A 27,351-nucleotide genomic window follows, 5' to 3' on the forward strand; every position below is an offset into this window, starting at 1 on the left:
ATCCATGTGGTTCTCGAGAAGGCCGGCGGGGGGGCACCATTGCGGAGTGTTTGTTACTCCCAGTGGTGAGGAAGAATTGCCTGCCACGTGGAATCAGCCACGAGGAGTGAGTATGGAGTGAGCCACGAGCAATCCGCCACGTGGAATGCCCTCTCTGTTCTACCAGCTCCCTCCTCCTCCAGTCCCACCCTCATCACCCACGTTCACAGACAGCCCAGCTCAGACACGAGCCCTCGGCCCCGTCACACACACAGTGATCCAAAAGGACATCGGAACTCAGGGTGGGAGACGCAGAGGCGCGGCCGAGGGGTGCGGGAAGCCGTGCGTGGGGGGCAGCCGGGGCTTTGTCCGAGGCTGTTCTTCTGCCAGGCCAGGGAGAGCTTTGGTTCCCAGTCTGGAGTGGCGCAGCCCCCAAGGTGAGATGAAAGCCTAAAGGAGCCTGGACGTGTCGAGCGCACGCCATGGTCTGAACGAGTGGGGCTCCGTCCCCTTCAGAGAGGAGTGCCCGTGTCAGCCAGGTAAGTGTGTGCACTGGGTTCTGAAGGGGTGACGAGGAGCGCCCGTGGCGTTCTGCCCTGCGGGCGTGGATGGGGCTCAGGGTGCCCCGAGGGGAAACATTTCCCCCGTAACTGTGGTGACACAGGCGCCTGCTGAGACGATCGATGTTTAGGCCAAGCTTCTGGGGACAGACTTGCCAGCCAGTGCTCAGAGGTCACGGCTATGACCCTGGGTGGAGACCAGACTCAGAGGGGGCCGTGTGACACCCCTTAGTGTCACAGGGCAGAACGGGACCCAAATCTGTGCGCTCGGATTTTGTCGATTAGACCCTCAAGTCCAAATCCTAGCTCATCCCCACATCGGAAAGGAAGGGAGTCACCCAGCTGACTCCTCTGTGGCTGGGAAATGCCCTTGGCTTGGACCTTAGCATCTGTGGGCATCCCAGAGAGGCTGATTAACTGGTAGGAACCACTCTGTGGGGGTTATTGGGGGTTTATTATGGCCAACAGCAGCCAGGGCTGGAGCTGGGTGCTTCCGTCCAAATCCATCTCTGGGGCGTGGTAGAGCGCTAGCCTTGAGCCGAGGGTCGGTGCCCGGCCCTGAGATCCAAGCCCCGGGACGTAACAATAATAGACTGTGTTTTTTTTAATTCCCAGGTAGAGAGTCCCCAGAGGGCCCTCAAGTCTCCAGCCAGACCAAATGGTTGAACTCACGGTGGATTCAATTCCTTTTGCCTGTTGCCTGGTCCTTTGGGGCGAAGTTCTGAGAATTAGGAATGACAGGTACTTTTTTAGGGAGTCACATTCCTGCTGATCAGGAAGCGGGTGTATCTTGGGGCGTGGGGGGGACACGTCCTGTGCCGGCCTCCTCCACCCTCGGCTCAGAGGTCCCCTGACACACCCCGAGACTGGGTCACGAGTTCACGGCTGAGCCACGCCAGGAGGGGGGTGTGTTTCCCACCGCCACAGAGGCATCTCCTCCCCCCCGCCCCTGCCCGCCTGCCCCTGCTTCGGCCTTTCCATTACCCCACGGAAGAAGAAGCTGGACAAGCTGACAGGGAAAAATTCTGCCCATTCGTGACACGTGGGGAGGGACCCGGCGTGTACAAGCTGGGCCACAGGGCCCGAGACGCAGCAGGCAGACCCAGAACCCAGGTTGTTCTGCTTCTGTCCTTTCAGACCAGGCCCGAGCTCAGTGGTTTCCAATTAGCACCTCGAGTTGTTTGTGTGCGGAGCACTTGAGGCCTGGGCAGCCTGGGTCCCAGCTCGTGGGGGAGAGCAGAGCCGTGTCCCCGGGGCTCGTGGGGGAGAGCAGAGCCGAGTCCCCGTCGGGTGGCTGCGGCCTGCTCTGTGCTTATCTGGGCAGAGGCCGTGCCCCTGCGGGCCAGGCCCCCCCCCTCCCACAGCCCTGTGTCTTGTCTGTGCTGGTGGATTATTAACAGGGGTCACTGGTTGCCATGACAAATGATGGAACGATTACACCGAGCGTAATCTCATTTATGGGGGTGCAAGAAGAAACAAAACAGCCAGCGGGGAGGAGGTATAAAAGCCCGAGCGCAGAGGAGCCGCCACACCGCCGCCCGTCCCGTCGGACGCCAGGACCCTGCTGGGCGGTGAGGAAGGCAGACCACGCCGCCATGTGCACCGGGAGCTGTGCCAAGTGCCTGGGGATCACCCTCATCCCCCTGGCCGTGCTGGGCTTCCTGGCCAACGTGCTGCTCTTCTTCCCCGGCGGGAAGGTCATAGAGGACAACAGCAATCTGTCGCAGGAGGTCTGGTACTTCGGCGGCATCATAGGAAGCGGGGTGCTGGTGAGTGGAGGGCAGAAGCAGGGCAGCGGGACGGGGTGCCCCGAGCGGCCAGCACCCGGCCCTCCGAGGACAGCGTGTTCAGAGCCAGAGGGGAGGCCCCGACGCCCCCCGGACGGGTGCCCCTCGCTGACCCCGTCTCCCCCGCACTCCTGGGCGCCGGGGCTCTGGGGAGGGGGCGCTTGTTCAGGAGAAGCGACGAGCAGAGTCCCACCCAGCTCAGCCTCTGCACGGAGGCTCGGGGTGCCAGGTCGTGGACCCCAGCTCACCCTGAGCCCCGGGTGCCCCACAGATGGTCTTCCCAGCCCTGGTGTTCCTGGGCCTCAAGAACAACGACTGCTGCGGCTGCTGTGGGAACGAGAGCTGCGGGAAGCGCTTCGCGGTGAGCCTCCCCCCCCGCCTGCAGGTGCACCCCGGGTGCTCTGCTTACACCAGCACCACCGACCCCCCCCCACCCCGGGCATGGTAGCCGCAGCGCAGGACGAGGCCAGGTCTCCCCAGCTGGAAGGGAGCAGCAGCATCAGGCTGAGATGGACCCCCGCCCCTCCTCCCCACCCTCCTCCAGGCACTCCCGTTCTGTCCATGGGGTGCCCATCCTGGGGCTTGAACCCAGGCCCTGAGAACTGCCCTGAGCGTTCGTGCTCAGCTGGTCCTCGAGCGCTTGAGCCCCAGCTCCCCTTGGCTTTCCGCTGGTTCGCTGAGGACGAGTCTCCTGGACTTTCCTGCCTGGGCGGACTCTGAGCCGGGATCCTCCGACGTCCCCTTCCCGAGCGGCTGGGGCTGGGAGCCGCCAAGGCCAGACGGTGCTTCTCACCCGAGCTCCTGGCCGCTCCTGGCCTGGGTTTCCTTCCACAACGGTGACATGAAGGGATATGAGAAAAAGGAAGCCTCTGGGGAGGGTGGGATGGCAGCACTCGAGGAGGAAGGCAGCGGGCCGGGGGTTTCAGGGCGCTGGCCAGCCCCGCGGGGAAGGACGCACGCTTGCCGTGTGCCAGCCCTGCCCCTGGGCTTCCGCAAGGCTGCAGCTCTGCCACTGGAGCTCAGCACCACTTCCGCTTGGTCTATGTATGCGGTACCAGGAATCGAACCCGGGGCTTCGGGAGCGCTGGGCGAGCACTCCACCACTAGACCAGACTTAACTTCTTGAACTCCTCTCTCCCTCCTCTTCCTCCCTCTTCCTCCTTCCCTTCCTCCTCTCTTCTTCTTCTTCCCCCTCCTCCTCCTCCTCCTCCTCTTCCTCCTTTCTCCTTCTTCCCCCTCCTCCACCTCCCTCTCCTCTTCCTCCTCTCTTCTTCTCTTCTTCTTCCCCCTCCTCTTCCTCCTTTCCCCTTCCTCTTCCCCCTCTTCCTCCTTCTCCTCCTCTTCCCCTCCCCCTCCCCCTCCTCCTCCCCATCCTCCTCTTCTCCCCCTCCTCTTCCTCTCCCTGCTCTTCCTCCTCCTCCCCCCTCCTCCTCTTCCTCCTCCTCCCCCCCTCCTCCTCTCCTCCTCCTCCCCTTCTCCCCCTCCTCCTTCCCCTCCTCCTCCCCCTCCTCTTCGTCCTCTCTTCTTCCTCCTCCCCCCCTCCTCCTCCTCCCCCTCCTCCCCCTCAGATGTTCACCTCCATCCTCTTCGCCGTCGTGGGATTCCTGGGCGCCGGCTACTCCTTCGTCATCTCCGCGGTCTCCATCCACAAAGGCCCCAAGTGTCTCCTGAGCAACAACACCTGGGGCTACCCCTTCCAGAACGGGTGAGGGGCGGGGGCCGGGGGAGGGGGCGAGGGGGAGGGGGCCAGGGAGGGAGGGGAGGGCCCGGGGGAGGGGAGGGGAGGGGGCCGGGCTGAGCTTCCCCGGGCCCTCGGCCTGCACTTCTCCAGCCCGGCCACAGGGTGGCGCTGCCGCCCTACAGGCTGAGCTTCCCCCACCTCGGCCTGCACTTCTCCAGCTCCGCCACAGGGTGGCGCTGCCGCCCCTAGGCTGAGCTTCCCCGGGCCCTCGGCCTGTACTTCTCCAGCCTGGCCACAGGGTGGCGCTGCCGCCCTACAGGCTGAGCTTCCCCGGGCCCTCGGCCTGCACTTCTCCAGCCCGGCCACAGGGTGGCGCTGCCGCCCCCGGGCTGAGCTTCCCCCACCTCGGCCTGCACTTCTCCAGCCCGGCCACAGGGTCGCGCTGCCGCCCCCGGGCTGAGCTTCCCCGGGCCCTCGGCCTGCACTTCTCCAGCTCCGCCACAGGGTGGCGCTGCCGCCCCTAGGCTGAGCTTCCCCGGGCCCTCGGCCTGTACTTCTCCAGCCTGGCCACAGGGTGGCGCTGCCGCCCCCAGGCTGAGCTTCCCCGGGCCCTCGGCCTGCACTTCTCCAGCCCCGCCACAGGGTGGCGCTGCCGCCCGCGGGCTGAGCTTCCCCGGGCCCTCGGCCTGCACGTCTCCGATTTGACCACCAGGGGGTGCTGCCGCCATGCACCTTACCATTCATTCATCCAAGCCTTCTAGGCTTTGTCTTTGGATACATTTTCTGGAAAATTCCTGGTCTTTACCAAGTTTTTATGTCATTGAGTTTAAATGTTACAGGCAGAGCCACAGACGAATGGCAAAATAGGGAGCGAGAGGTCAGATGCAACACAAAATCTGCTGAAAATCCGACCTTGTGCAGCCCATGAGCTGTGTTACCCCGGGTCCATTTTCAGGGTCAGCGTAAGCTAAGGGGAGCGCGTGTGGCACAGGGCGTGCTCACTCGCCTGTGAGGCCAAGGCCTGAGTCCACTGGCTTCTCAAGGCCAGGCCCAGCCTGGGGCTGGCACCTTCATCCCAGCTGCCCAGGTGGCTGAGATCTGAGGATCACGGTTCAAAGCCAGCCCGGGCGGACAGGTCACTGAAAGGCACTGGAAGGCCGGCGTGGTAGAGCTCGAGTCCCGGGGAAAACCTGAGGGGCAGCGTGCAGGCCCCGAGCCAGGCTCCAGGCCTGGCGCACACCTAAGCAGGAAGGCGGGGAGGCGCCCGACTCCCGCGTCCTCTCCTCTCCCGCTCGCCTCCAGGGACTACCTCAGTGACCAGGCCTTGTGGAAGCAGTGCCAGGCGCCCCGCGACGTGGTGCCCTGGAACCTGACGCTCTTCTCCATCCTGCTGGTCATCGGCGGGGTCCAGATGGTGCTGTGCGCCGTCCAGGCGGTCAACGGCCTGCTGGGGACCCTCTGCGGAGACTGCCGCTGCTGCGGCTGCTGCGGGGTGAGTGGGCCGGGCCGCGCCGGGCCTCCCGGGGACGGTCAGCCTCGCGCCCGGGGGCGTCCGTGCTGGCCCGCGCGGGGTGTGAGCGACCCGCAGCCAGGCTGTGGGCGGGGGCGGGGAGGCCTCCACAGACCGCCATACAGGGTTCTGGGTTCCAGTCCCGCCTCTTCTGCCATTCGTCCTGGCCTCCCTCGGAGCTGGGCCCTGGGCCCACACGCGTGTTCAGTAATAGCATAGACAAAGAAAACCGCCTGCGTCCAGGCGAGAGGCGGCAGGGAGAGGGGCGGACACCAGACTGACTGAGCACCCTTCCGGCCCCCAGGGCGAGGGGCCCGTCTAGGCCCGGCCCCCGGTGAGCTGCGGCCCCGCGGCCGGCGTGGGAAGGATGACAGACGGACAGACCGACTGGACGTCCCCGCCGGACGCCAGCCCCCAGCCCTCGCCGAAGACAGCCGAGCTGTGTCCATCGGGGCCGCCTGGCCACGTCGTGGAAACGTGGTCGTGGCTCGCTGCAGAGCGGGCGCGTGGCCAGCCAGCGGCCCCGACGCCTGGACGGCTGCTGGGGGGACGCCCGCATCTGACCTGAGGAGCGCGGCCAGCGGCCGTGGTGACCGGCTCTCCGGCCGCGGTGGCCAGGCTCTCCGGCCGTGCTCTCTGGGGAGAGGCCATGGGTGTGTGTATCCTCAATAATTGCTGTGACGCCTCTGTGGTGGCTCGTGTGGGTCCTTGTGAACCTGCCGTCCTGGGCTCATGTGTGAGTGCCAGGCCGGAGGCTGTGTCACCACAGCAGGGTGACAGGGGAGAAGGGCACTGCAGACCCCGGGCGTGGGCCGGGCTCTGGGCCTCAGACCCCACGATGGCTTTGTGAGCCTGATACCAACACGGGGAGGAGGGCGGGGGGGGGGGGCACCCCACACCCAGAGGCTGTGTTCGGGCTCACACGTGCTGGGCCGGCACGTCTTCTCTGCCTCGGTTTCCCCAGGCTGAGGCAGGGTCTGGTTGCAGGCTTCGGGCAGCCTGGTCTGCCATCTGCGTCACCATGCGGGAGGGGGGGGATGGCCTGGCCAGCGGCTGAGCCTCACCAGCCTGTAGCAAGGTCCCCATCACATAACCCCCTGGGGACTCAGCCATAAGCACCCCCTTCACAGTGGTCACGCTGTCTCCCCTAGGGTTCTCCTCCTCCAGCTGAGGTCTAGAGCTGCTGCTTGATGCCTGGGTAGAGGGAAGGGTGTCCAGGGGGATCAAGTGCCACACAGAGCACTGAGCGCTGAGCCCAGAGCACTGAGCCCAGAGCACTGAGTGCTGGGCAGGCGCCCAGGGCAGGAGGAAGACCTGCGCCCTGCCTCTCCTCAGGTCTGGGATTTCCTCTGGAGCATGAGGAATCGAACCCGGGTCTTCGTGCATGCGAGGCAAGCACTCTACCACTAGGACAACCTCCGGGCCCCTTGGGTTTTGTTTCTTTCTGGAAAGTTCTCTTCTGACTGCACAGGGGACGGCCTGCCTCTCCCTCCACGTTGCCATCTGCAGAGCACTTTCTAGAACGCAGTCAGGCCCTCCCCGGCTCACCAGGCTCTGCTCCCCTCGTCCCCAGTGAAGCGGCCTGGAGGCCGCCAGTGCCCACAGACCACGACAGAGAACCCCAGCTCACACACATACACGCAGGTTCTGACCGTTTATTTGCTTCCAGAAAATGTCTTCTATGAAAGAGGGGAAAAAAGCTTAAAAAACAAATCACAGAAACAACTTCAGTTTTTAGTCCCACCTTCTCGACCAGCTTTTTCTATGACAGTTTTTTTTTTGGTATGAGATTGTGAGATTTATGGGTTGATTTATTAGGTCTAGGAATAAAAATGAATTATCCTGTAGTCGTCCTGTAATAGGAAACTGTATAAATAGCACCGCGTGGAGAATTCTGCAGAGTTCAACGTGTCAGGACGGCCTCTGCGCGTTGCTCTGGAGGCGGGCGGCTCAGGGCTGGGGTCCCAGCGCAGACCCAGCCCGGCTCACCTTGCTCTTTGTCACGCCCGAGCTTCCATGTTCCTTTAACAAAGGCCATATTTTATGGCTTTAAAAACAAAAATTCCATCTGGCTTTTCTCTATTAGTAAACAGGGCCCACAATTTGCTCTGCAAAATATGTATCATGTCCATGAATAAATGTCCCAACTAATCCACTAAAAATTATTCTAGCATCATCTAACGCCATACGCTGACTAGAAAATTACTCCTAAGCCCCGGTGATGTACGTCATCGATGAGGTTCACTACTTAAAAAAGAAGGGTGTCTTTCCCGTACATTGAGCAACCTGAAAATGAGTCTATAAAACTTAAAAACACAGTAACACTGCAGAGCTTGGTTCGGTGCCCTGTCTGTCCTCCTCTTCCATAGCGCATTTTGCAAGGGCCACGGAGCCACTCGGGCATGGGAGGGCGGAGGGCTTGGGGGTCCTGGGGAGGAGGGGAGCCCCTCCCGCTCCTGCCTCCCCTCCCGGCTCCTGCCTCCCCTCCCCGCTCCTGCCTCCCCTCCCGGCTCCGGCCTCCCCTCCCCGCTCCTGCCTCCCCTCCCGTCCCCTCACTGCAGCCCTGCGCTCTCGCGTCCGCCCCTGCCGCACCTTCTGGGTGCTCTGCCTGGCCCTTCCTCCTCCCCTCCGGTCTCCCGGGCTCTCCTGTCCCCTGACTGAGTGCCCGTGTGGGCCCCGCCCCACGGCAGCCCGGCGCCACGAGGCACGAGCAGGCCCTGCGCAGAGCCCTCGGAGCGCAGCGGGGCGGCCGGCCGGCGTGGACACCGGGCCGCGGGCGCTCGTCACGGCGGCTGGGCCGCGCCTGCAGCGCCCGGACACCCGGAGCTCGAAGGCAAAACCCCAGGGCTGCCAGGCCGAGTGCACGGCCACCGCGGCCGCCGGCCCAGAGGCTTCCACAGACAGGAGCAGGGCCAGGGGCCGCGCGGCTGGACAAGGGCAGCTGGACAAGGGCCCGGCACCCGCGAAGCTGGTCTGGAGGGGAAGGTCCCGAGCGGCGCTTTTAAAGGACGCGGGGCCGATGGACGCTCCTGGACTTGGAGGCCGGCGCCCGGCCCGGAGGGGCAGGGCGGGAGGGGCGGCGCCGAGGCCTGGGGGCGGCGGAGGGGCAGGGCCAGGCAGGCTCCCCGCAGCGTAACGACCCGGAGGACACGCGTGGGCCACCTGCTGGGGCCTGCGACGCGCCATGGCCGCCCCCGGGCCGTGCCGTCCGCCCCGGCCTCGCTGACCCGCCCGCCGCGGCCGGCGCCCCGGGAGGGGCTCACAGCCAGGTCAGGAAGGGCTCGCTCTTGCTCAGGGCGGACTCCACGTCCGTGAAGAGAGGGAGCAGGTCTTCAGACTCCAGCGTCCCCAGGTCCACGTTGGTGCCGGGCAGGCAGTCGAGGAAGTCGGGGAAGCGGCTCTGCTGGGGGGTGCTGTTCATGGAAGCCTGGCCTGAGCCTTCGCCTGGGAGAGGGGGGGAGGGGAAGCCTCAGCCCCTTCCCCTGGGAGGGGGGGAGGGGAAGCCTCAGCCCCTTCCCCTGGGAGGGGGGGGAGGGGAAGCCTCAGCCCCTTCCCCTGGGAGGGGGGAGGGGAAGCCTCAGCCCCTCCAGGTCCTCAGGGCTGAGTCCGGAGCACACAAAGGCACCGTGGCTCTGCCCCAGGTCGCTGCCAGGCGAGGCCAGCCCAGACATGGTGGCAGGTGCGGTGGCTCCCGCTGCCGCCTGGCTACGTCAGGACGACAGGCAGGGGCTCCGGGCTGGTCCGGGCGGGCCGGAGACCCCATCAAAACCACCACAGAAAGGGCCTGGCCTGCATGAGGCTCTGGGTTCAATCCCTCTGCAGCACATACACAGAAAACGCCGCAAGTGGCGCGTGGCTCAAGTGGTCAAGCGCTAGCCTTGGGCAACAGAAGCTCAGGGAAGTGCCCAGGCCCTGAGTTCAAGCCTCAGGACTGGCAAAAATAAAAAGGAGCCGGTGGAGCATCTCGTGTGGTAGAGGCCCCCAAGCAAGTGTGAGCCCACGTACCACCCCAGGAAGGGCAGAAGTGTGCGTGCGTCCTGGTGACCTCACACAGACACAGACTTCAGGCTGACCGGGGGGCCAGGGGGAGGGGGCCAGCCATGGGGCAGCCATGAGGACTGGAGGGCAGCCACGAGCCAACACAGAGAGCCAATGAGCCAACACCGCCTCCCACAGCAAGGGAAAAGCAGCCCAGAGTGTCTTCTACTGCTCTCTCCCTCCTCCTCCCCCTCCTCCTCCTGTCCCCTCTTCTCCCTGCGAGCAAAAGCTTAAACCCCTTCCCTAGGAAAGCGGTATCTGCAGAGCTCTAAGAGCACAGAGTGGACCAGGGCCTGCAGCTGGGCTCTCAGGGGCCCCATGAGGTAGCTGAGCACTTCCCGGTTGAGATGGGGACGAGCATGGCGCTTCCCAAAGGCTCCCACCTGTGTCCATCTCGTCCACGTGACTCAGGAAGTCCTCGGGCGTGGTAGGCAAGCTGTAGCACCCCAGCCCCAGGCCACTGTCGGTGCTCTGCTCCCGGGAGTGGTAGGCCCCGCTGCAGGGCGAGAGGAGACGGCGGTCAGGCAGCCCCTGGGCCGCGGGGGCCAGGACACCTTTTCCTCCCCCTCCATCTGAAACACACACCCTAATCTTCCGGAAATGAACAGGCGATAAGCTGAGGGGCATTCCCAGCAGTGGACTCTGATGGCCTTTCCATCTCACAAATGACCGGCTACTGCAGAGGAGGCTGCCATTTCTGGGTTTTGTTTTTATTTTCATTTTTTTCCAGTCCTGGGTCTTGAGCTTGGGGTCTGGGCGCTGTCCTGAGCCTCTCTGTGCTCAAGGCTAGGGCTCTACCACTTGAGCCACAGCACCACTTCCAGCTTTTTCTGTGTATGTGGAACCAAGGAATCGAACCCAGGGCTTCGTGCATGCTAGGCCAGCCCTCCACCACTAGACCACCCTCCCAGTCCTGTTTCGTACTTTTTTTTTTTTTTAAGTAAAAGGAGAAGAAAATACAATGCTGAATCTCTCTGGAGCACACGAGCGGGAACTGGAAGGCTATGTGCAGCCAGGCGTGGAACTTCGTGTTCGTGGTCCCAGCACTGGAGAGGACGGAAGGTCTGGGCTACCACACTGGAGTTGTAAGCTGGGCCACGATGCCCAATCTGCTGACAACTGGATTTAGGATTTTTTTTGTCGGTTGTAGGAATTGAACTCTGAGCCTGGGCACTGTCCCTGAGCTCTTCAGCCTTACCCCTTAAACCACAGCGCTACTTCTGGTTTCTTAGTGGTTGACTGGAGATAAGAGTCACACAGGCTTTAGTGCCAGGGCCACAATCCTTGGATCTCAGCCTCCTGAGTAGCTAGGATGAGAGCTGTGGGCCACCACGCCCCGCTAAGGATTTTTTTAAGGGTAGATCAGTGTCTCTGCCTTTCCTTTTCCTGCCAGCTCCCCCAGTTCCTGACTTTACCTCCAGTCTCACACACCTCGCCTTTTCCAGTGTGACTCAGTCTTAATGGCAGATGGCAGAAAGTGGAGAGTGGAGAACCTCCCTGCCGGGAGCTGTGACTTACCCGTTGAGGAAAGGATCTGAGTTGCTGCTGCTGCTGCTGCTAATAGACCTCAGGTCCGTGGCCATTGCAGGTGAGTTGACAGCGGCGGCCTGCACAGCAGCCAGGGACTCTGCCTCCACCGGGAGCTGCCTGCAGAGGGCAGCTTCCTGCCAGGGCCAGAGGTAAAGGAGAGGAGTTAGCCGTGGCCTCCGGGACCAGAACACAGACCCCACCTGGACTGCCCCGGGGTACAGAGAACTTCATAGTCTTTCCGGGAAGCCATTACTGTGGTTCCTGCTCCAAGGAGGGCTCCGGGCACAGCCTCAGGCAGGCGCCCCAGCTGCCCCATCACCACAGTGTCTGAGCCTTCCGGGTCCAAGGCCCTCCTGGCCTGGGTTCTCACCCAGATGCCTGTGGACCAGCCAGTACATCCCGCCAGTGCCACTCAGTGGCCATGGCACTGGGGAATTGCAGCCTTTAGGGTCTGCATTAAATTGCATCTGGCTTATTCCCTAACAGAGCAGGCAGAAAACCCAATGCAAACGTTTGTTTAAGAAGTCTCCATCCATGTTTCTCCTTGATCACATTGCTGAGCTGGGTTAAGTAGCTAAGGCAGAGACAGCTCCGCACAAAGCCCACAGAGGAGCAGGGGTTTACTCACAGCTCACACCACACACGCCTCTGCCACTCACCCAAAGCTCACAAACTCACTCCTGAAAATCCCTCCCTGGGTGCCACCTCCCAGTCTCCTGTTTTGATAAAAACACAAGCACATATTCTTGAGCCCCAACCCTGGCTACAGAGACAAACTGAGCCTGGGACCACCAAAGCGAGGGGACATTTGTTAGCCCCTTCCCCGGCCCATCTTCACAGCCAGGACTCAGTACCTGGTCCAGACAAGCTGACCACTGAGGCCTTCAATTGCAATGCTTTCTGCAGCAAGTTCAAGCACAAGGGTTACTAGAGTTTAAGTGTGGAGGTTACTAGAGTTCAAGTGCAGGGGTTACTAGAGTTCAAGCATGGTGACTGGGGGCTCTGTGTGTGGCAAGTCTCCTGTGAAGGGTGACAAGGGCTTTAGAGTCATGTGGCCAATCTGTGGTCATCCAGTCCCTGAAACACAGAATGTGTTTTTTTGTTTTGTTTTTGCCGGTCCTGGGACTAGGACTCAGGCCTGAGCACTGTCCTTGGGCCTTCTCAAGGCTAGGGCTCTACCACTTGAGCCACAGCACCACTTCTGGTTTTTTCTGTGCATGTGGTACCAGGGAATTGAGCCCAGGCCTTCGTGCATGCCAGGCAAGCACTTTACCACACTGCCTGCCCACACAAAGCTCTAGGTTGCTGGAACCCAGTGGCTCTGTAATCCAAGCTACTCAGTAGGATGAGATCTGAGGACCTGATTCAAAGTCAACTCAGGGCAAGAAAGTCCATAAGAGGCCAGGAGTTTGGCCTAGTGGTTAAAGTGCTTGCCTAGCATGCATGAAGACCCGGGTTCGATTCCTCGGTACCACATACATAGAAAAAAGCCGGAAATGGTGCTGAGGCTCAAGTGGTAGAGCTCCAGCCTTGAGAAAGTCCAAGGACAGTGCTCAGGCCCTGAGCTCAAGCCCAGGACTGGCAAAAAAAAAAAAAAAAGAAAGTCCATAAGATTCTGATCTCCTATTAACCACCAAAAAGTGAAAAATGAGGCTGTGGCTCAAGTGGTAGAGCACCAACCACGAGCAAACAGCTCAAGGACAGTGCCAGGCCCTGAGTTCAAGTCCAAGGCAGGCAGGCAGGCAGGCAGTGTATGCTATGAACACAGCCTCCTCCCTTCTGGCTGAGGCTGTTACCGGCAGCAGCAAGTAGAGGGGTGGGGAGGAGTGTGGAGGAGCAGGGAGGAGTGGAGGGTAGAGGAGTGTGGAGGAGCGGGGAGGATGCAGGGCACAGGGTGGCACAGCCAGTGCTGGCCTGAGGCTGGGCAGCACCTTCTCCTCCCAGGTCCCCCTCCTGGCTCCGGCTGCCGGGTCAGCCGAGCCGTCCACCAGCCGGCCAAGGGTGTGGCCCCAGCCCCGGAGAGTGGAAGCCTGCATTGTTTCACCAGAAGGGTGGAGTGAAAAGAAACAAAAGACAAAGGCAGGGAGACAATATTTTGAAATCCTAACATTAAAATAGTTATTTTCTCTCTGCCAAAACCAAGATGGCTTTTGCAGGCTGAATGCTGAATATCTGCCTTCTTTAGGAGAGGGAGGGAGACAAATGTCTGCTGGAAGTCTCCTCTGTGGTCTGTGCCAAGAGACAGCAGGGATCAAGGTGGCTGCTGCTGGAGCCAAGCCTGGAGCCCTCCTCCTGAGCCCCCTTCCCATCACCCACAGCAGCCTCGGTGGTGTGCAGGAGCAGAGCAGGAATCTGACGCTTGGGAAAACGTCTGAGTCTGTAATTATTGCCTCCTGCCTGCTGCTGCTCTTCTAATTCAGGATCTCGTGTTCAATCTCTTTGCCTTCCTCGGGACTCAGAAAAACATGATGATTTAGGAATTCTTTTCACTTAGTAGGCAATAAAGTGGGGGTCTGGGAAAGGCGGTCCTGGAGCTTCCCAGGGCAGAAGGGGGCGCTGCCTCTCCTCTCACCAGCCACAAGGGGACACTGCTGTTTGTAACACTCTCCTTCCTTCTCACTGTTTTAGGATGAAGTCGGGTGTGAGAACCCTGTCCAGACTGGACAACAGAAGACCTTGGAAAAATGGTTCTTTCTGGGAGCTCAAGCTCTGGGTGGGCCAGGACTAATCGCTGCTGAAAGCAGGGTGCTAGAGCAGTCTCGGAGCCAGAGACCCACGAGCGGAGCCTGGAGCCCACCGCGAGAGACGAGTTCAGATCTTCACCGGTGTGGATGGCGGGGCCTGAGGCTGGGCCCTGGGAAATGCTTCTGGCTGCAAGCTTCACCTCACCCTGTGCAGCGGGCACAGCCAGCCTCGCTAAAAACTCCTGCCTGGACAGAAGCCAGGCTCTAGCCAGCCAGCGGCTCTAGAATGGCCACAGAGGCGCCCGCCTGCCCACCCCAGAAATGAGGGGCTGGGGAGGTGTTGGGGGCCAAGTAACGCCATATCTAATAACTTTCTGCTGAGATGTAGTAGGGGTGAACACGTGGACCTCTTTATCCTGCCCACCTGCTGTGCTGATAGGCTCCCGCACCCAATATAAGGAGGGGGTTTTAGTGGAGGGAGAGAGGTTTTCCTGCCTTGATGAAGCTGCGTGGCGTCTGTTCGTGCTCCGGGGAAGGAAGGCTGAGTGCGGAGGACAGTGGGTCTCTCCTCTCGCGGCTTGGGCTGGTCGGGGTGTGTTTTTCCCCATCCCTCCTACTTTGTCCCCCCTACTGGGGACAAAGGACCTCGACATACTGGCACCCAACGTGGGGCACGAAATGGGGCATGAAAGGGGCACGACTGCGAGTTGAGCCAAGCAAGAGATACAGGGAGAAGGGACTGAAGGGCCAGGGAAACCTGAAAGGAAGATAATGCAAAGAAAAAGAAAAAGGGACTGAAGGGACAGGGAAACCTGAAGGGGGAAAATGCAGGCTGAAATTGCTTATAGGGAAAAAAAAGACAGGGAGAAAGACAAAAAGAAAAAGTGGTAAACAAGAGAAAAGGAAGCAACTACCTACAAAAGTCAAAAAGTAAGGAAACCTCCTCAAAGACTGAGAAACCAGAGAAACCTGAAAGGAAAATACAAAGAAAAACCCATTAAAAAAAAGCAAAAGATAAAAAGAAAAACCCATAAAAAAGGCAAAAGGTAGAAAATTGAGGAAAAGGAAAACCAAAAACTCCACCCAAACCTAAGGAGAAAAAAGGCAAAGAAGCCGCAGCTGTACCAAAGCGGAGAGGCAAACACAGCAGAAGCAGCTAGGTGTTTTAACAGTAAAAGATTTTAATAATCATTCCCAGTCCGCCTCCGAAGTGCAGGTCACTTCGGCACGGAGGGACGGAACCTCGCGGGAGTCCCTGGCCAGAGCGGTATAAGGGCGAGGCAATTTTAGAATAGAACCAGATGAGTTCAGACCGGAACGACCAATATTTTAGAATAGAACCGAAATGGGTTCAGACTGCAACTACCGATGTTTTGCGCGAGTATGAATGTGTGTGTGAACAGATATGAGTGAACATGTTCAAGGTTACATTGTTAGCATGCTATATGGGCAAATCTAAGTCTAAAACTATGTGGCAAATTATACTGGAGTAAACAGTTTGAGAAAGGTGAAAAGAAGTTCAGAAAAATACTCAAGAAAGAATTAAATGGTAGTGATTTAGAAAGCCTGTGCTCGGGTGCAGAATAGTTGAAAACAGGCTAAAGCTTTTTAGGGTCCCTGGCAAAATAGACAACGCCCCTGAGTCAACTTGAAGTTACAGAAAATGGATCTTCGCCCATAACCCCCTTAAAATGAAGGGACCAGAGTCATTTTTGGAAAGTGAGATAGGATAAATTAGAGACATGGAGACAGTAGTTTAAAACAAAATGGGGGTGGGGAGGATTGGAAGACTCTAATTCTTCCATTGCCCTGCTATTCCCTATGGCTTGTGTGATAGTCTTTGTTTTTTCCATTGCTTTCAATAATGTGTTCTTAGTTAATGTTGGAATGTTTCCCTGTTTACTCTGGCTGTTGTAGTCGGAACCCATACCAGTGCCTGTACAGGCGGAGGAGAATGCTTTCCCGCTCATCAGTAAAGACGACTTTGTTATTTTCCTGGCCGTGGTGGCGAGCATTGCCACATCTACCGTTACTGCCGCGAGTATTGCCCTTGCCACCGCAGTTCCTACAGAGAATGTTTTGAATAATCCACACAAATAATTATTGTTAATCAGATTTGGGGACTTGATCAAAGATGGGTAGGATTGATGGGTTTGGATTTATTTTTATGCACTAAAGTGAATGCTAATGGGACAGGCGTTGTTTGCTCCCATGGAAATAGGTGCATCCCCTCAGGTCTGATTTGCTTAAATGGACGGCTGGTAGTCAAAGACGGGCAAGTCCCAGCTGTCAGCCTATCAACCTAAGACAGGAGCCAAGTAGAAAGGACTTGGTGATCCCATGATGGGTAAGAAGACTAGCGAGCTTGGAGACACCTAAGACAGGCACAGTCGATCTGATATGATGGTAGCCCCACATAGCCTAGGTTTTTTCTAGGATAAAAACGGGGGAGCTTTTGGGGGCTGAGTAACGCCATTCTAATAACTTTCTGCTGAGACCTGTAGTAGGGGTAAACAAGTGGACCTCTTTATCCTGCCCACCTGTTGTGCTGACAGGCTATGACACCCAATATAAGGGAGGGGGAGAGAGGTTTTCCTGCCTTGATGAAGCTGCGTGGCGTCTGTTCGTGCTCCGGGGAAGGAAGGCTCAGTGCGGGAGGACAGTGGGTCTCTCCTCTCATGGCTTGGACTGGTCGGGGTGTGTGTTTCCCCATCCCTCCGGCTAGTCGAGAGGGACTGGGGACGAAGGACCCTGACAGGGAGGGAGAAAGCGAGCCACCTGAGCTCCTATCCTGGCCTCCTCCGTCCTGGTGATGATGGAGACGGTTCAGTCAGTATTTCTGTCCACAGTCTGCATTCTTCACCCCCCACCCCAGCCCCAAGGAAGGAGGAAGTGTGAATGGTGACCACCGACTTCTCAGCAGCGCAGGCCTCCTCAGGGTCTCCAGCAGGTTCCAGGAGGCTGCGTCTCCCTGGCCTCCGGCCCCTGTGCCGCCCCACCAGCTGTCAACTCCAGTGAATCAATACTGAGTCCCCGGATTCAAGTCCACAGGGCCCTTTTCTCCTGGACTCCAGAGGACCGGCCATTCCTCCCCTCCAAACTGCCGTCCCGCCGAGCCCTTTCCTAAATCCCTGACCCAGGAAGTACAGCGAGTGCCAGTGTGATGCCTGGGACAGCAGGCCTGGTCACCGCTCAGAGGAGCGTTCTTTCTCTCCACCCTCTCCTGCCTGTGGCAGCCATGCTGACACACGCTGGTGTGTGGACACGCCCCGGGGAGGCCCGGCGTGGCCGCCGCCGGCCATACCTGCCGCATGAGCTCCTCCTGCCGCAGTCGGATCCTCTCCCTCTCCATCTGGATCCTCTGGAGCCGTAGCTGCTGCTGCTGCTGCTGCTGCTGCTGCTGCTGCTGCTGCTGGGCTGTCAGCCCCGCCGAGGCGCTCTGCTGGCTCAGGGCACCAGGTGCCATCGGCGGCTGGTGCTGGGCGGTCATCACTGGAGAGAGGGAGGGAGGGGGAAGAGCTCAGTGGCCGAGCTCCGCAGTGCAGGGCTTCCTGGAGCCTGCAGTGCTCGGCAGAGACGGCCTTGTCCCTGCCCCTTCATCGTGCTGACCTCTGACCACTGTCATCTGGGCACAAAGGGCTTCCTGGCTCCTCTAAGGCTTGGCTTTGGCGCTCCATGAAAAGTCAGTGGCAGCGCACACTTCAAGCAGGAGAAACCCCCAGGCCGGGGGTCCAGGCTCTGGGGTTCCCCCAGGTGTCAGGCTGGGGGGTCCCCCGCCCATGCCCGCACGGATCATCAACACACCATGGGCACACAGTTCTAGGACAGACGAGCGAGAGGATAACAAAGTGTAAAGTGCATGCAGGAACATGACTCAAGTACTGTGTTCAAACAGGGAATCCCAAGAAGCCTGCGCCAGACTCAGACACCTGACTGACTGGAAATGCTCAGTTTTGCAACAGGAAAGACCAATTGGGGGGGGGGGGGAAGGAAACACAGGTTAACCGCATTTGTGATTGGACAGGGGAATTACAAGCATTTTAAAGGCTGCAGCCCTGGTGTTCCAGCAGCGTCTGCAGCCCACGGCTGGGAGAAGTGACCGGAAGGCCAGGACGGGAGGCTGGGTCTGTCCACACCTGCACCCTCTGCTGCGGGAAGCCTGGCAGAATCCACACAGCCAGGGTGCCCACACACCGTGTCCAGTGCACCCCCAAGCCGCGAGCCCATCACACGCCCAGGGCAGTGTACACATAAGGCATGGGCTTCTTGGGAGAGGGGAGGGGGGGAGAGAGAATAGGAGACAGGGGAACGGGCTCACATGAAGAAACAAGCCCTGCACAGCAGATGGAGCCGTTGGGAGCCCCGGGCTGGCTCTGCGAGGAGCTCTGGAGCGTCTCGTGGCCAGGGCTCATTTGCTTCTGATAAAAACATTAGATTTTTTTTTTTAATCTAACATCACGCCCTAAGCAGGAGGAGGGGAAAAGAGAGGAAAAAGACGGAGCGGGGAAAGTTTAAGAATGCAGTGAAACTGTCTACCCAAGGCTGCAGGGGTGGGGGAGGGGATGCAGGGGTGGTGCACCACCTGTGCACAGGAAAAGCAGCCAGCTGGACCAGGTGTGCTGCGTCTGCTCTGCGGATGTGCCTGCCGCAGAGCCGTCTGCACCCTCCCTGCCCAAGCCAGCCTCTCCCCACCTCTCCCCTTCCGTCTTGTCGGTCTCTCCGCCAACAGCAATCCGATTGTTTCTCTAATTTCCCAGAAACAGCGTTAGCCTTCCAACCAGGTCAGAGGGAAAATAAAAGCAGCTTTACACTGGAGGGCACATTTGCTTCCAAAAATCTGTAAAGTATCAGCCCGGCAGCATTTGATTCACACTGATGCCTTTGTCCACTTGGGGGCAGAGGAAGCCCTGGGCTCCGGGCTAAGACACCCTTGACCTTGCCTGCCTAAAAGCCTGTTTCCCTCACAACTGCCTCACGAGCTCCTCACAAGCTCCAGGTGTGGCCACAGCGATGGCGCTCAGGCCCAGGCCCGCTGGCTTCAGGCAGGGCACAGCGGGGCCTGCAGTGGTTTCCCAGGAAACCTTGAACACCAGGAAATGCGTGTGCACTTGTCAGGAATGTTAGTGTCTGTGTAACTCTGCGTGAAAAGGAAAATCCTGCCACACCAGGCCTGCAATCCTACCTACTCAGGAAGCTGAGATCTGAGGATCACAGTTCAAAGCCTGCCTGGCGACAGTCTTGAGACTCACCTCCAATTAAGACAAAAGTGGAGCTGTGGCCAAAACACAGAGCCCCAGCCTTGAGTGAAAAGGCTCAAGCGCAGTACCTAGGTCTTGAGTTCAATCCCCAGTATCCAGGTGTACACACACACACCCAGAGGACCTGGAGGGTGGCGACCTCACGCCTCGCTGGCCCTGAGCTCTCGGGACCCCTGTGCTACACACAGCCCCTCCCTTGCCTTGGAGACCCCAGCCCAGTGTGTGGCCCTGACGGCCTCCACTGGGCTCAGGAGATTCATGGACTCCAGCCCACCATAAGCCGGGAAAAGTACAGGAGGTCCCAACTTGGGGCAAGCAAAAACTGGCATGGGGCCATGTGTGGAGTTCAACCCCACACCAGCAATCGCGGCCTGCCTATCTCCAGACAATGGGTACACTTTTGTCCCGACAGGAAGTGGAAACTCTGATTCATGTGTTTTATTTTCACTAGAGACCGTTTTTTGATTGATCAGCTCTGCGGAAAGCAGGGGCTCAGAAGATGGGGCACAGCTGGGCTGGACAGGCCAGGAGGAGGCCAGCACCGGTCAGTCATGCGCTGGGCCATCTCAGTGAACATTATTTGAAAATGCCTGCACAAGAGAGCCCCGGAGTCCCAGAGACAGGACCTGTGAGTCTACGAGCCACACATGTTGCTAACTACTGGCTGGCGCTGAGAAGTCACCGAACACAAACCAGAGGTGCCACTGTCCCAGCCAGGCCAAGCACAGAACAACAGCAAATCCCAAACAGGAAACCGGCAGAGCTAGCCCGGGAGGAAACCTGGATTTCAAAGAAGCCAGAACAAGGCTGGAAGGGCCCCAGACGCCTCTCCTGAATGGAGTGCACCAGGCCAGGCAGGGCCTGGAGGTTAGATGGCAGGGTGGACTGTTCTCCGGTTAACCGTAGTGACCGGAGGCCTTGCAGCGGCCGGGGTAAGAGTAGGCCGGGACGGCCTCTGCTTGATGCTTGAACTACGGGGCTGAAGCAGCTAAGGGACTTGCTGTGAGCCAGGACGTAACCAGCCTCCCCTTCCCTCCCCCACTGTAACTTCACTTCGTTCCAGCTCTGCAAACAGTTAAGCCTTGGCAAAGGCAAAACTCATTCTTCACTGGTGTCTAAGAAATATACTGAAAGGCAAAGGACAAAAATAATAAGGAACAAAATTCAGAACACATACTGGAAGCAAAATAATTTCCAGTGAGACTTCCATTTGAGGCTTAGTGAAAACATGTGGGGACAGACGCAGAGCAGAGCCGGTGGGAAAGCAAGGGCCTGGTTAAAAAATACGTGCCAGGGGCCAGCGGCCCACGCCTGCAATCCCAGCTGCACAGGAGGCTGAGAGCCAGAGCAGAGAGGCGCAGAGGCCAGAAAGTCTACAAGACTGCTTCCAATAAACCATCAAAAAGTCAAGCCTGAGGCATGGCTCATGGTAGAGCGCCAGCTGGAAAACAAGCTGAGCCAGCGCAAGGTCCTGAATTCAAACCACAATATCAAAAATCAAAAGCAGGGTGTTCAGACTGAACCCCCTGATCTCCATACGCACATTATTGACACACTACGTAGCAGCAGCGCACGACACAGGTGCAATATACTGAGCAATTAGGAGACAGTTCAGCCCAAGGGGCTGTTAAGTAAAGTATGGTTTATCAACAGAGTAGAATATTAGAGTGCTAAAAAGGAATGAATAAATCTAAGTATTAAGCTAACTATATACATGTACATGTACATATACATCTACGGGTCGCGGTCACGTCCTGACATACAGCCATCCACCTGTGTGCAGATCTGCAGAAGAACATCCTGGAAGCTTTCAGTGAGGAAGACGGGGGAGGGGAGGTGGGAAGCTGCCTGACCCTCTGTGGTGAGGATCTGAGACTGCCTGAACTTGTGCCATCCTTTATGCCTTTTTCTAATAAAAAAAAATCTTTACTGAAACTTAAAGACCTTCTTGACATATGTGTTAAAGCAGGCCAAGGAAATGTAGAAGGTGTCTTCTGTGTTTGGTTCTGGCTCTGTGGACCTTGGCCTAGGCTGGCCTTGAACTCGCAGCCCCCTGCCTTAGCCTCTGACCCCAGGCTCCCCCAGCAGTATGTCATCAGCATGGGGTGGGGGGTGTCCTTCCTGAGCCCTGGTGCTGGGCTTGCGTCCAGGCTCATTACCTGTGCTGTGCTCAGACTTGTTTTTCCTGCCCTTCTCTCTCGCGCCAATGCTCTCGGCTGAGGCTCTGGCCTGCCTGGTGTCCTGTATGGTGGGTGGTGCCATGGCCGCCAGTGGTTCAAAGCAAAGCTGGGAGAGCAGCTGTCCTGGCCACCACCAACTGCACAGCCCCCGGGAGTAAATTTAGACTTCCAGAAGGGAAGGAGGGATGGGTCAGCTGATGTGAAGGGGGTCGCAGAGGGGCACGCGCAGGGGGAGGTGGGGTGACAGCCCCAGACCCCACCCTCCACCTGGCAGGGAGGGAGGGCTGCAGGGCCGCCCCTGGCCAGCAGAGGACACGCCCTGGACCACGCCATTGCCAGGACTGCAAGGAGACTAAGACCCGCCTCCACTGCAGGCCCCCTGACCCCCCCCAGGGCCCTCACCGCAGGCCACGCCGGGGGCCACTCAAACCCCTGCTTCACCAGCATTACAGCTGACAGGGTCCAAGCTGGTGTCTGGGGCCCCATCTCACGATGGGCACCAGGAGCCCCAGGTCACGACGGGGGCCTGTCTCCACATGGGCCTGGGGTCTCACGATGGGGTTCTGCTACTCCTTATGGGGAGCCAGGTGGATCTGAGCACAACTACCTAGACATGCACGCACCCATGCATGCACGCCCTGGCCGGGCTGAAGATGCAGACCACGGTCACTGTGAGACGAGGACCAGGAGCACCTACCAGAGGCCAAGAGGAGGCTCTGGGGTGGCAGCGGCCCTGGGGCTGGGATGCAGTCATGGGACCCCTGCTCCTGCGGACAGGCTGGAGGCTTACCCAGGTTGGGCTGGGATGCGGCCATCGATCTCTGTGGCACCGGCGTGGAGGTGGCTGGGGCTGCGTGGAGCGTCGCACGGCTCAGGGGATGACTGGCGGTTTTCCGAGGGTCTTGCCACGTGGTGATCTTTTCTATGTGACTGCAGGAGAGAGAGCAGTTCATCACAACCCGTGTCTGGCCACACACAGGGACCCCCGTGGCCCAGGCGGGCTTCAAGCCTCCAGCCTCCTGAGCGGCTGGGTGACAGCAAGCGCCCCAGCCCCCAGGGAGGCTTTGACAGTGTCTTTTCTCCAGAAGGCGCGCGCGTGCACGCGCGTGTGTGTGTATATGCGTGCATGTGTGTGTGCGTGCGTGCGTATGTGTATGTGCGCGCATGTGTGTGTGCGTATGTGTATGTGCGCGCACATGTGTGTGCGTGTGTGCTTATGTGTATGTGAGCGCACGTGTGTGTGCGTGTGTGTGTGTCTGCACACGCACACGTGCATGCTGGGACCATGGGGGCGTGAACTCAGGCCAACTCCTTGCTAGGCCAGCGCCCTCTCCTCAGCCGGTCCTGCACTCGGTGTTCAGGTATAGCCTCATGGACCTGTGGTGGCGCCAACCTCCCTGGGACTGGGCCGAAGACCCCATCCTCCCAGCTCTACTGCCCCAGGAAGGGAGGGCACCACCTCCAGAGCCCAGGACAGGAGAGCTGGGGGGGAGGGAGAGGCGGAGCAGGCAAGGGCTCCGGTGGTATTCCCAGGCTTAATCAAGGCCCAGAAGACCCATCATCCCTGAGGAAGAGGGACCCTGAACATGTGCTGGCTTGCTGCCTTCTCCGCGTTACAGTAACTTTAGGTGTGGAGGATGAGCGGTGCAGGGCTTTCCTGGAGCACTCGGAGCTGCAATTTGCTTTTCATGAACTGTCCCCATCAGACCCCGAGGCTAAAAATGGAAAGGAAGCAGATCTGGTGAGGTGGAGGCAGATCCAGATAGGGCTGGAGGCGGAAACTCGCCCCGTCAGCTGACAACAGATGCTATGCCAATCTTTAATCCCATACCAGCTGGCCAGAAACTGGCAAGACGTACAATGAAGTTTTGAAATTCCCCCCACTTAGAATGAGGACATAAACACGCGAAGTCAGGTTCCTTTTCCTTGTCTGGTTTCAAAGGTAGAGAATAGCTGTGCTTCAGTTTAGTGGCCCATGGCAGCCACGTTCTACTTCAAGTTTCAGGTCTCGGGAAGTGGTGCCCCATCTCACACCTGCTTCCCATTTCCTGAAGCAATGCCTTTGCTCTGTTCCGTGTCTGCCAGTGGCGCTTGGCTCTTCTCTCTCACCCACACCAGAGAAGGGTCCCAGGGCAGGTGCCCAAGTGAATCCATCCCCCTGCCCGGCAACCCTTCCCCTTGAAGTATAGATGCCCCCCGCAAACCAGGCCAGCGTGGGGAGCGGGCCCCAGTGGTAGCCTAGTCCTGGTCTGCACTGGCCAGCAGAAATGAATGCCTGCCTCCCAGGAGAAAAGATATGGTTTACATTTTACTGCATTTCCTTTCCACTTTGGGCTACACTAGGATTTGAACTCAGGACCTTGCCCATGTCAGGAATCAACACTGAGCTATGACTCTTTTGTTTTTGTTTTCCTCCTTGTCCAAGATGCCTGCTTGGACTGTGATCTTTCTGTTTTATGCTCCCAGCACAGCTAGGATGACAGACGATGGGATCCCACATCAGCTTCTCTGTGTGAGAGACGGAGTCTCCAGACTTGTTTGTCCTGGCTGGCTGAGAACTGCCATCCACCAGACCCCAGCCCTCCTGAGTGGCGGGGTGTCAAATACATGCCACCCTGCCAACTACTGGCTGAGAGGGAATCTAGTAAACCTTCGCCTCAAACCTCTGTCCTCCCAATCTCAGATCCCTGAGTAGCTAGGATTACAGGCGTGAGCACAGTACCTGGCTCAGGCCCCCTCCCCACGCTGCCCTGCTGCCTGGCTGACTGCACGGGAAGGGAGCCCCTGACGTTTCAGCAGCCTGACCCGCTACCCTACTCTTCCACACGACAATTAAGAAGACTCCGAGGCAAAGGCAGATCCTGCGACGGCAGCAGACACACCACGAGCACCGCCTCCAGAGGTTCATTCCAGAAGCCGTGCTCTCTGTGCTGTATGACCGAGGCTGATGGCATGTGTGAGCAGGGAAGAGGCCCTCCTTGTTCTCATGGAATGTGTGCCCACCAGCTTCCAGGAGCCTGCCACTGAGGCAGGGCCGCAAAGACCGCCGTGTCTCTCATTTGGGAGTAACAGTCGGGAGGCCTGCCCGGCCAGAGGAGCAAGAAGACTGCACAGCATCTGGGGGCATGCTTCCGGCGTCTGCCATTCACCAGCCAACCCAAAAATGTCAGCCGTCCCTGGAATTCCCAGCGAAGGGCAGGGATTGTATTTTTAACTACCAGGCTCTAATCCTCACTTCCACCAGAGCCAGGCCTGGAGGTCCTGCTTGTTTAAATAGCAGCCTCAGGAGTGGAGTGGGGAGAACCTGGCTTCCGCCCCGCCCGGCCAGCTGTGGGGTGCTGCCATCCCCTCCCTCCACGTGGCTAGCCAGCCTTGCTGAAGCCGCTCAGCGCGGGCAGCAGGCAGCAGCCGTGGGAGTGGAGACCAGGGCAGGAACAGCTTAACATCCGTGCTGCCTGCCAGGGCTGAACTCACCAGCGCGGTGTCTCCCGGGGGAGAAGGGGACCCCCTGAACGCGCCCCTCCTCCAGAAGAGCCTTGGGGAAATGGTGACTCACCCCTCGGCAGGGACCACTGCGCCTGGCTCCTCAGCAACACCTAACTGGGGCCAGTGTGACCTTCCTCTGAAAACCCAGCCAAGTTGCTTAACCTCATTCTCCTAATCTCTTGAGAAACCGAGGAAAGGGCCAGGACTTCTGGCCTCGGCTCCATCCCTAGCACCAGAGAAGAAAAAACCGTTTTCAGCAACGTAGGGTGCAGTACAGATCACCTGAGCCTTAGGGCGGGCTGGCTCCCCACACTGTCCCCCACCACGGCCCTCCAGCCAGGGGACCCCCACCTACTCTAAACTGGCCTCGGGTGGGGGCAGCTGCACTCCAAACACACGAGGTGGGCCTGCCACTTACACGTGCTCGTGGTGCGGGGCAGGAGCCCTGGTCCACCAGAACCACCCCTACAAGAACAAGACCCGCCTGGCACGGAGCCCACTTCTGGCTCCCCAAACCGTCACTGCACTCCTCACCCACCCTGTCCTGCCGGGGGGACAGCGGAGGAGAGTGACAGCCCTGCAAGGGAAGGGGTGGTCTGAGGGTCACCTAACCAGGGGTGAGAGAAGATGATTTGGGGTTCTGCACTTAAGCAGCTCGGGTGGCTGCTCCCGGCCGCTGCCTGCTGAGCGGAGGGCACAGCCCTCAGCAGGACAGGGCAGCGTCCACACCCCACCTGTGCGTCCAGACCCATCTGGGCATCTGTGTCCTCCCCTGTCCAGCCACAGAGACGAGGAGAAGGCCTCTCTAACCACCTGGATTTCTTCTTTTCAACTACAGCAGCTGTGTGTTTCCTCAACCTCTTCCTAACAGGTGGGCGCCCTCTCCATCCACTGCTAACCCTGCACTGGCGGCGGGGAGCAGAGCTCAGATAAACATGGAGACGTGCAGGCGGCCCCTGGGCGCCTCAGCTTGCACTCGTGACACGAAGCAAGGGCATAAGGCAGGTCGAGGGTTTGGTTTGGTTTTGTTGAGGAACCTTCACAAAGGTTTCCACAGTGGTCGCAGAATTTGTAACTCAGAACCTTCTCCCTGTGTTAATGGCTCAGCAACCTTCCCGCTCACTTAGGGAAATAAGTGATGTCTGTACCATCATACCGCAAACTATAAACTGACAGGCCAGTGGGTCTCAGGGTCCGGAGCGACATACTCACTGCGTGGTAGGGACCTGGTGGCCTGCAAGTGCTGGCAGCAGGCCGGCCGGCCTCATTTCTGCCCGGTCAGAAGTTCCTTTGGAGACTGACCCCGCCTCTAACCGTCATTCACCACCAGGAGAACCAGCAGTGCCCGGCACGCTCTGCAGGGAGTTGGATGAGTGGAGATTTGGGGAAGCCCAGGAAAACGCAAGGGGAGCTGAATTTGTAGTTTGCACCCACAGAGGGGCGGGCAGAGGGAAGGTTCAAACCCTTCCTGCTCTGGACCACAGGTCCTGCTGCTGAGGCCTGCTCTGGGGTGAGCCCAGGTGAGTGAGCAGGGGTGTGGGGCGGGGGTGGAGAGACAAGGCATCTCAGCCTTCACTGGGCCCCAAATCCCAGCAGTCACAGCAAGCCCTCCCGTAGGGACCTCAGAAGTGGAAATCACAAGACCGGGCCAGAGCCCAGCCCCAGGAGAGAGAAGTGCCATTCGTCCTCAGGGGCATGGCTTGTGGGAACGGCATCTGTGAATTGCACAAAGGATTTCATTCTAATACTTTTTTTTTTTTTTTTTTGGCCAGTCCTGGGGCTTGAGCTCAGGGCCTGAGTACTGTCCTCCGGCTTTTTGCCAGAGCCTCAGCACCACTTCCAGCTTTTTCTAAGTATGTGGTACCGAGGAGCCGAGCCCAGGTCGTTGTGCATGCTAGGCAAGCACTCTACCACTAGGCCACGCTCCTGGCTCATTGCAATATTTCTATGCATGCATGTAATGAACTTTCATCAAATTCCCTGCCTCTGTTACATTCTTGCCCTCTTTTAACACACTCATAGTGGGACTTAGTATTTTGTTTTCACACGTGAACCCCGTGCTTCACCCTGCCTTCTTGCTCTACCCTTTCCGTTGCTCCCATCCCACATGGTCCCCCATGTTACATTCGTATCATTCTTCTTTGAGGTGTGGATTCCACGTGCAGGCCACAGCACTCACTACTTGCCTTGCTTGGTCATGAAAGCAAGTTTCAAGGGGCCACGAACCTCCTCCGATTGCTGGTATGCTTGTCACTGTTTAAATTAACTTGGCTGGCGCCCAAGTATTTCAGGGAAAAAAACGCCCCATTTTAAACAATAACAATAAAGAAACAACAGGATTCTTTATACTCTCAGCTTCAACTATGGAAATCTATTTACAACCTTCAAAAAACACAAAGTTTTAGCCAAGAATTTTTAAACTGCAGCAAGAGGAGGAGGGCATTTGCAGGTCTTGGGTCTGGATGAGGGTCCTGGGGTGGGGGCCTCCCCCGTTCGCCCCACCCCACCTGGGCTCCCACACTAACCCTCACCAGTAAGACTGGCTTCTCCATCTCCTCCAGAAATGATTTACTAAGCTCAGTCTGGTAACCAGATTCTATGAAATAATACAGTAAAATGGGGTTCATGACTGAAAACAAGCTGGGCGAAGACATAAAG

The 27,351-nt window shown here is 58.6% G+C and overlaps 2 protein-coding genes across 3 annotated transcripts in view; one reads left to right on the plus strand and one right to left on the minus strand.

Annotated features, from left to right (window-relative positions):
- The first annotated feature begins 1,954 nt into the window (after positions 1-1,954).
- LOC150038936 (transmembrane 4 L6 family member 4) lies at positions 1,955-6,036 on the plus strand. The gene is made up of 5 exons (XM_090328228.1): positions 1,955-2,308; positions 2,598-2,687; positions 3,895-4,031; positions 5,310-5,499; positions 5,822-6,036. Exons 1-5 carry the CDS (start codon positions 1,955-1,957, stop codon positions 5,837-5,839), a joined length of 789 nt encoding a protein of 262 aa, XP_090184354.1. The 3' UTR covers positions 5,840-6,036.
- A 2,698-nt stretch (positions 6,037-8,734) lies between these two features.
- The window catches only part of LOC150038937 (WW domain-containing transcription regulator protein 1-like), a 46,253-nt gene continuing 27,636 nt past the window's right edge, over positions 8,735-27,351 (minus strand). Inside the window, exons 3-7 of one of the 2 annotated variants that reach the window (XM_090328227.1) lie at positions 21,998-22,137; positions 17,074-17,261; positions 11,074-11,219; positions 9,939-10,051; positions 8,735-8,930 (exon numbers count right to left, since the gene is read on the minus strand). In XM_090328227.1, the coding sequence (XP_090184353.1) occupies positions 8,809-8,930; positions 9,939-10,051; positions 11,074-11,219; positions 17,074-17,261; positions 21,998-22,137 (709 nt within the window). In that variant the 3' untranslated portion in view covers positions 8,735-8,808. Of the gene's footprint in view, positions 8,962-9,938; positions 10,052-11,073; positions 11,220-17,073; positions 17,262-21,997; positions 22,138-27,351 lie in introns of both variants that reach the window. The other variant, XM_090328226.1, reaches the window with a different exon arrangement.

This window comes from Megascapheus bottae, unplaced genomic scaffold, assembly GCF_031878675.1.
Source record: "Megascapheus bottae isolate mThoBot1 unplaced genomic scaffold, mThoBot2.hap1 H_3, whole genome shotgun sequence".
In the NCBI taxonomy this organism is placed as follows: domain Eukaryota; kingdom Metazoa; phylum Chordata; class Mammalia; order Rodentia; family Geomyidae; genus Megascapheus; species Megascapheus bottae.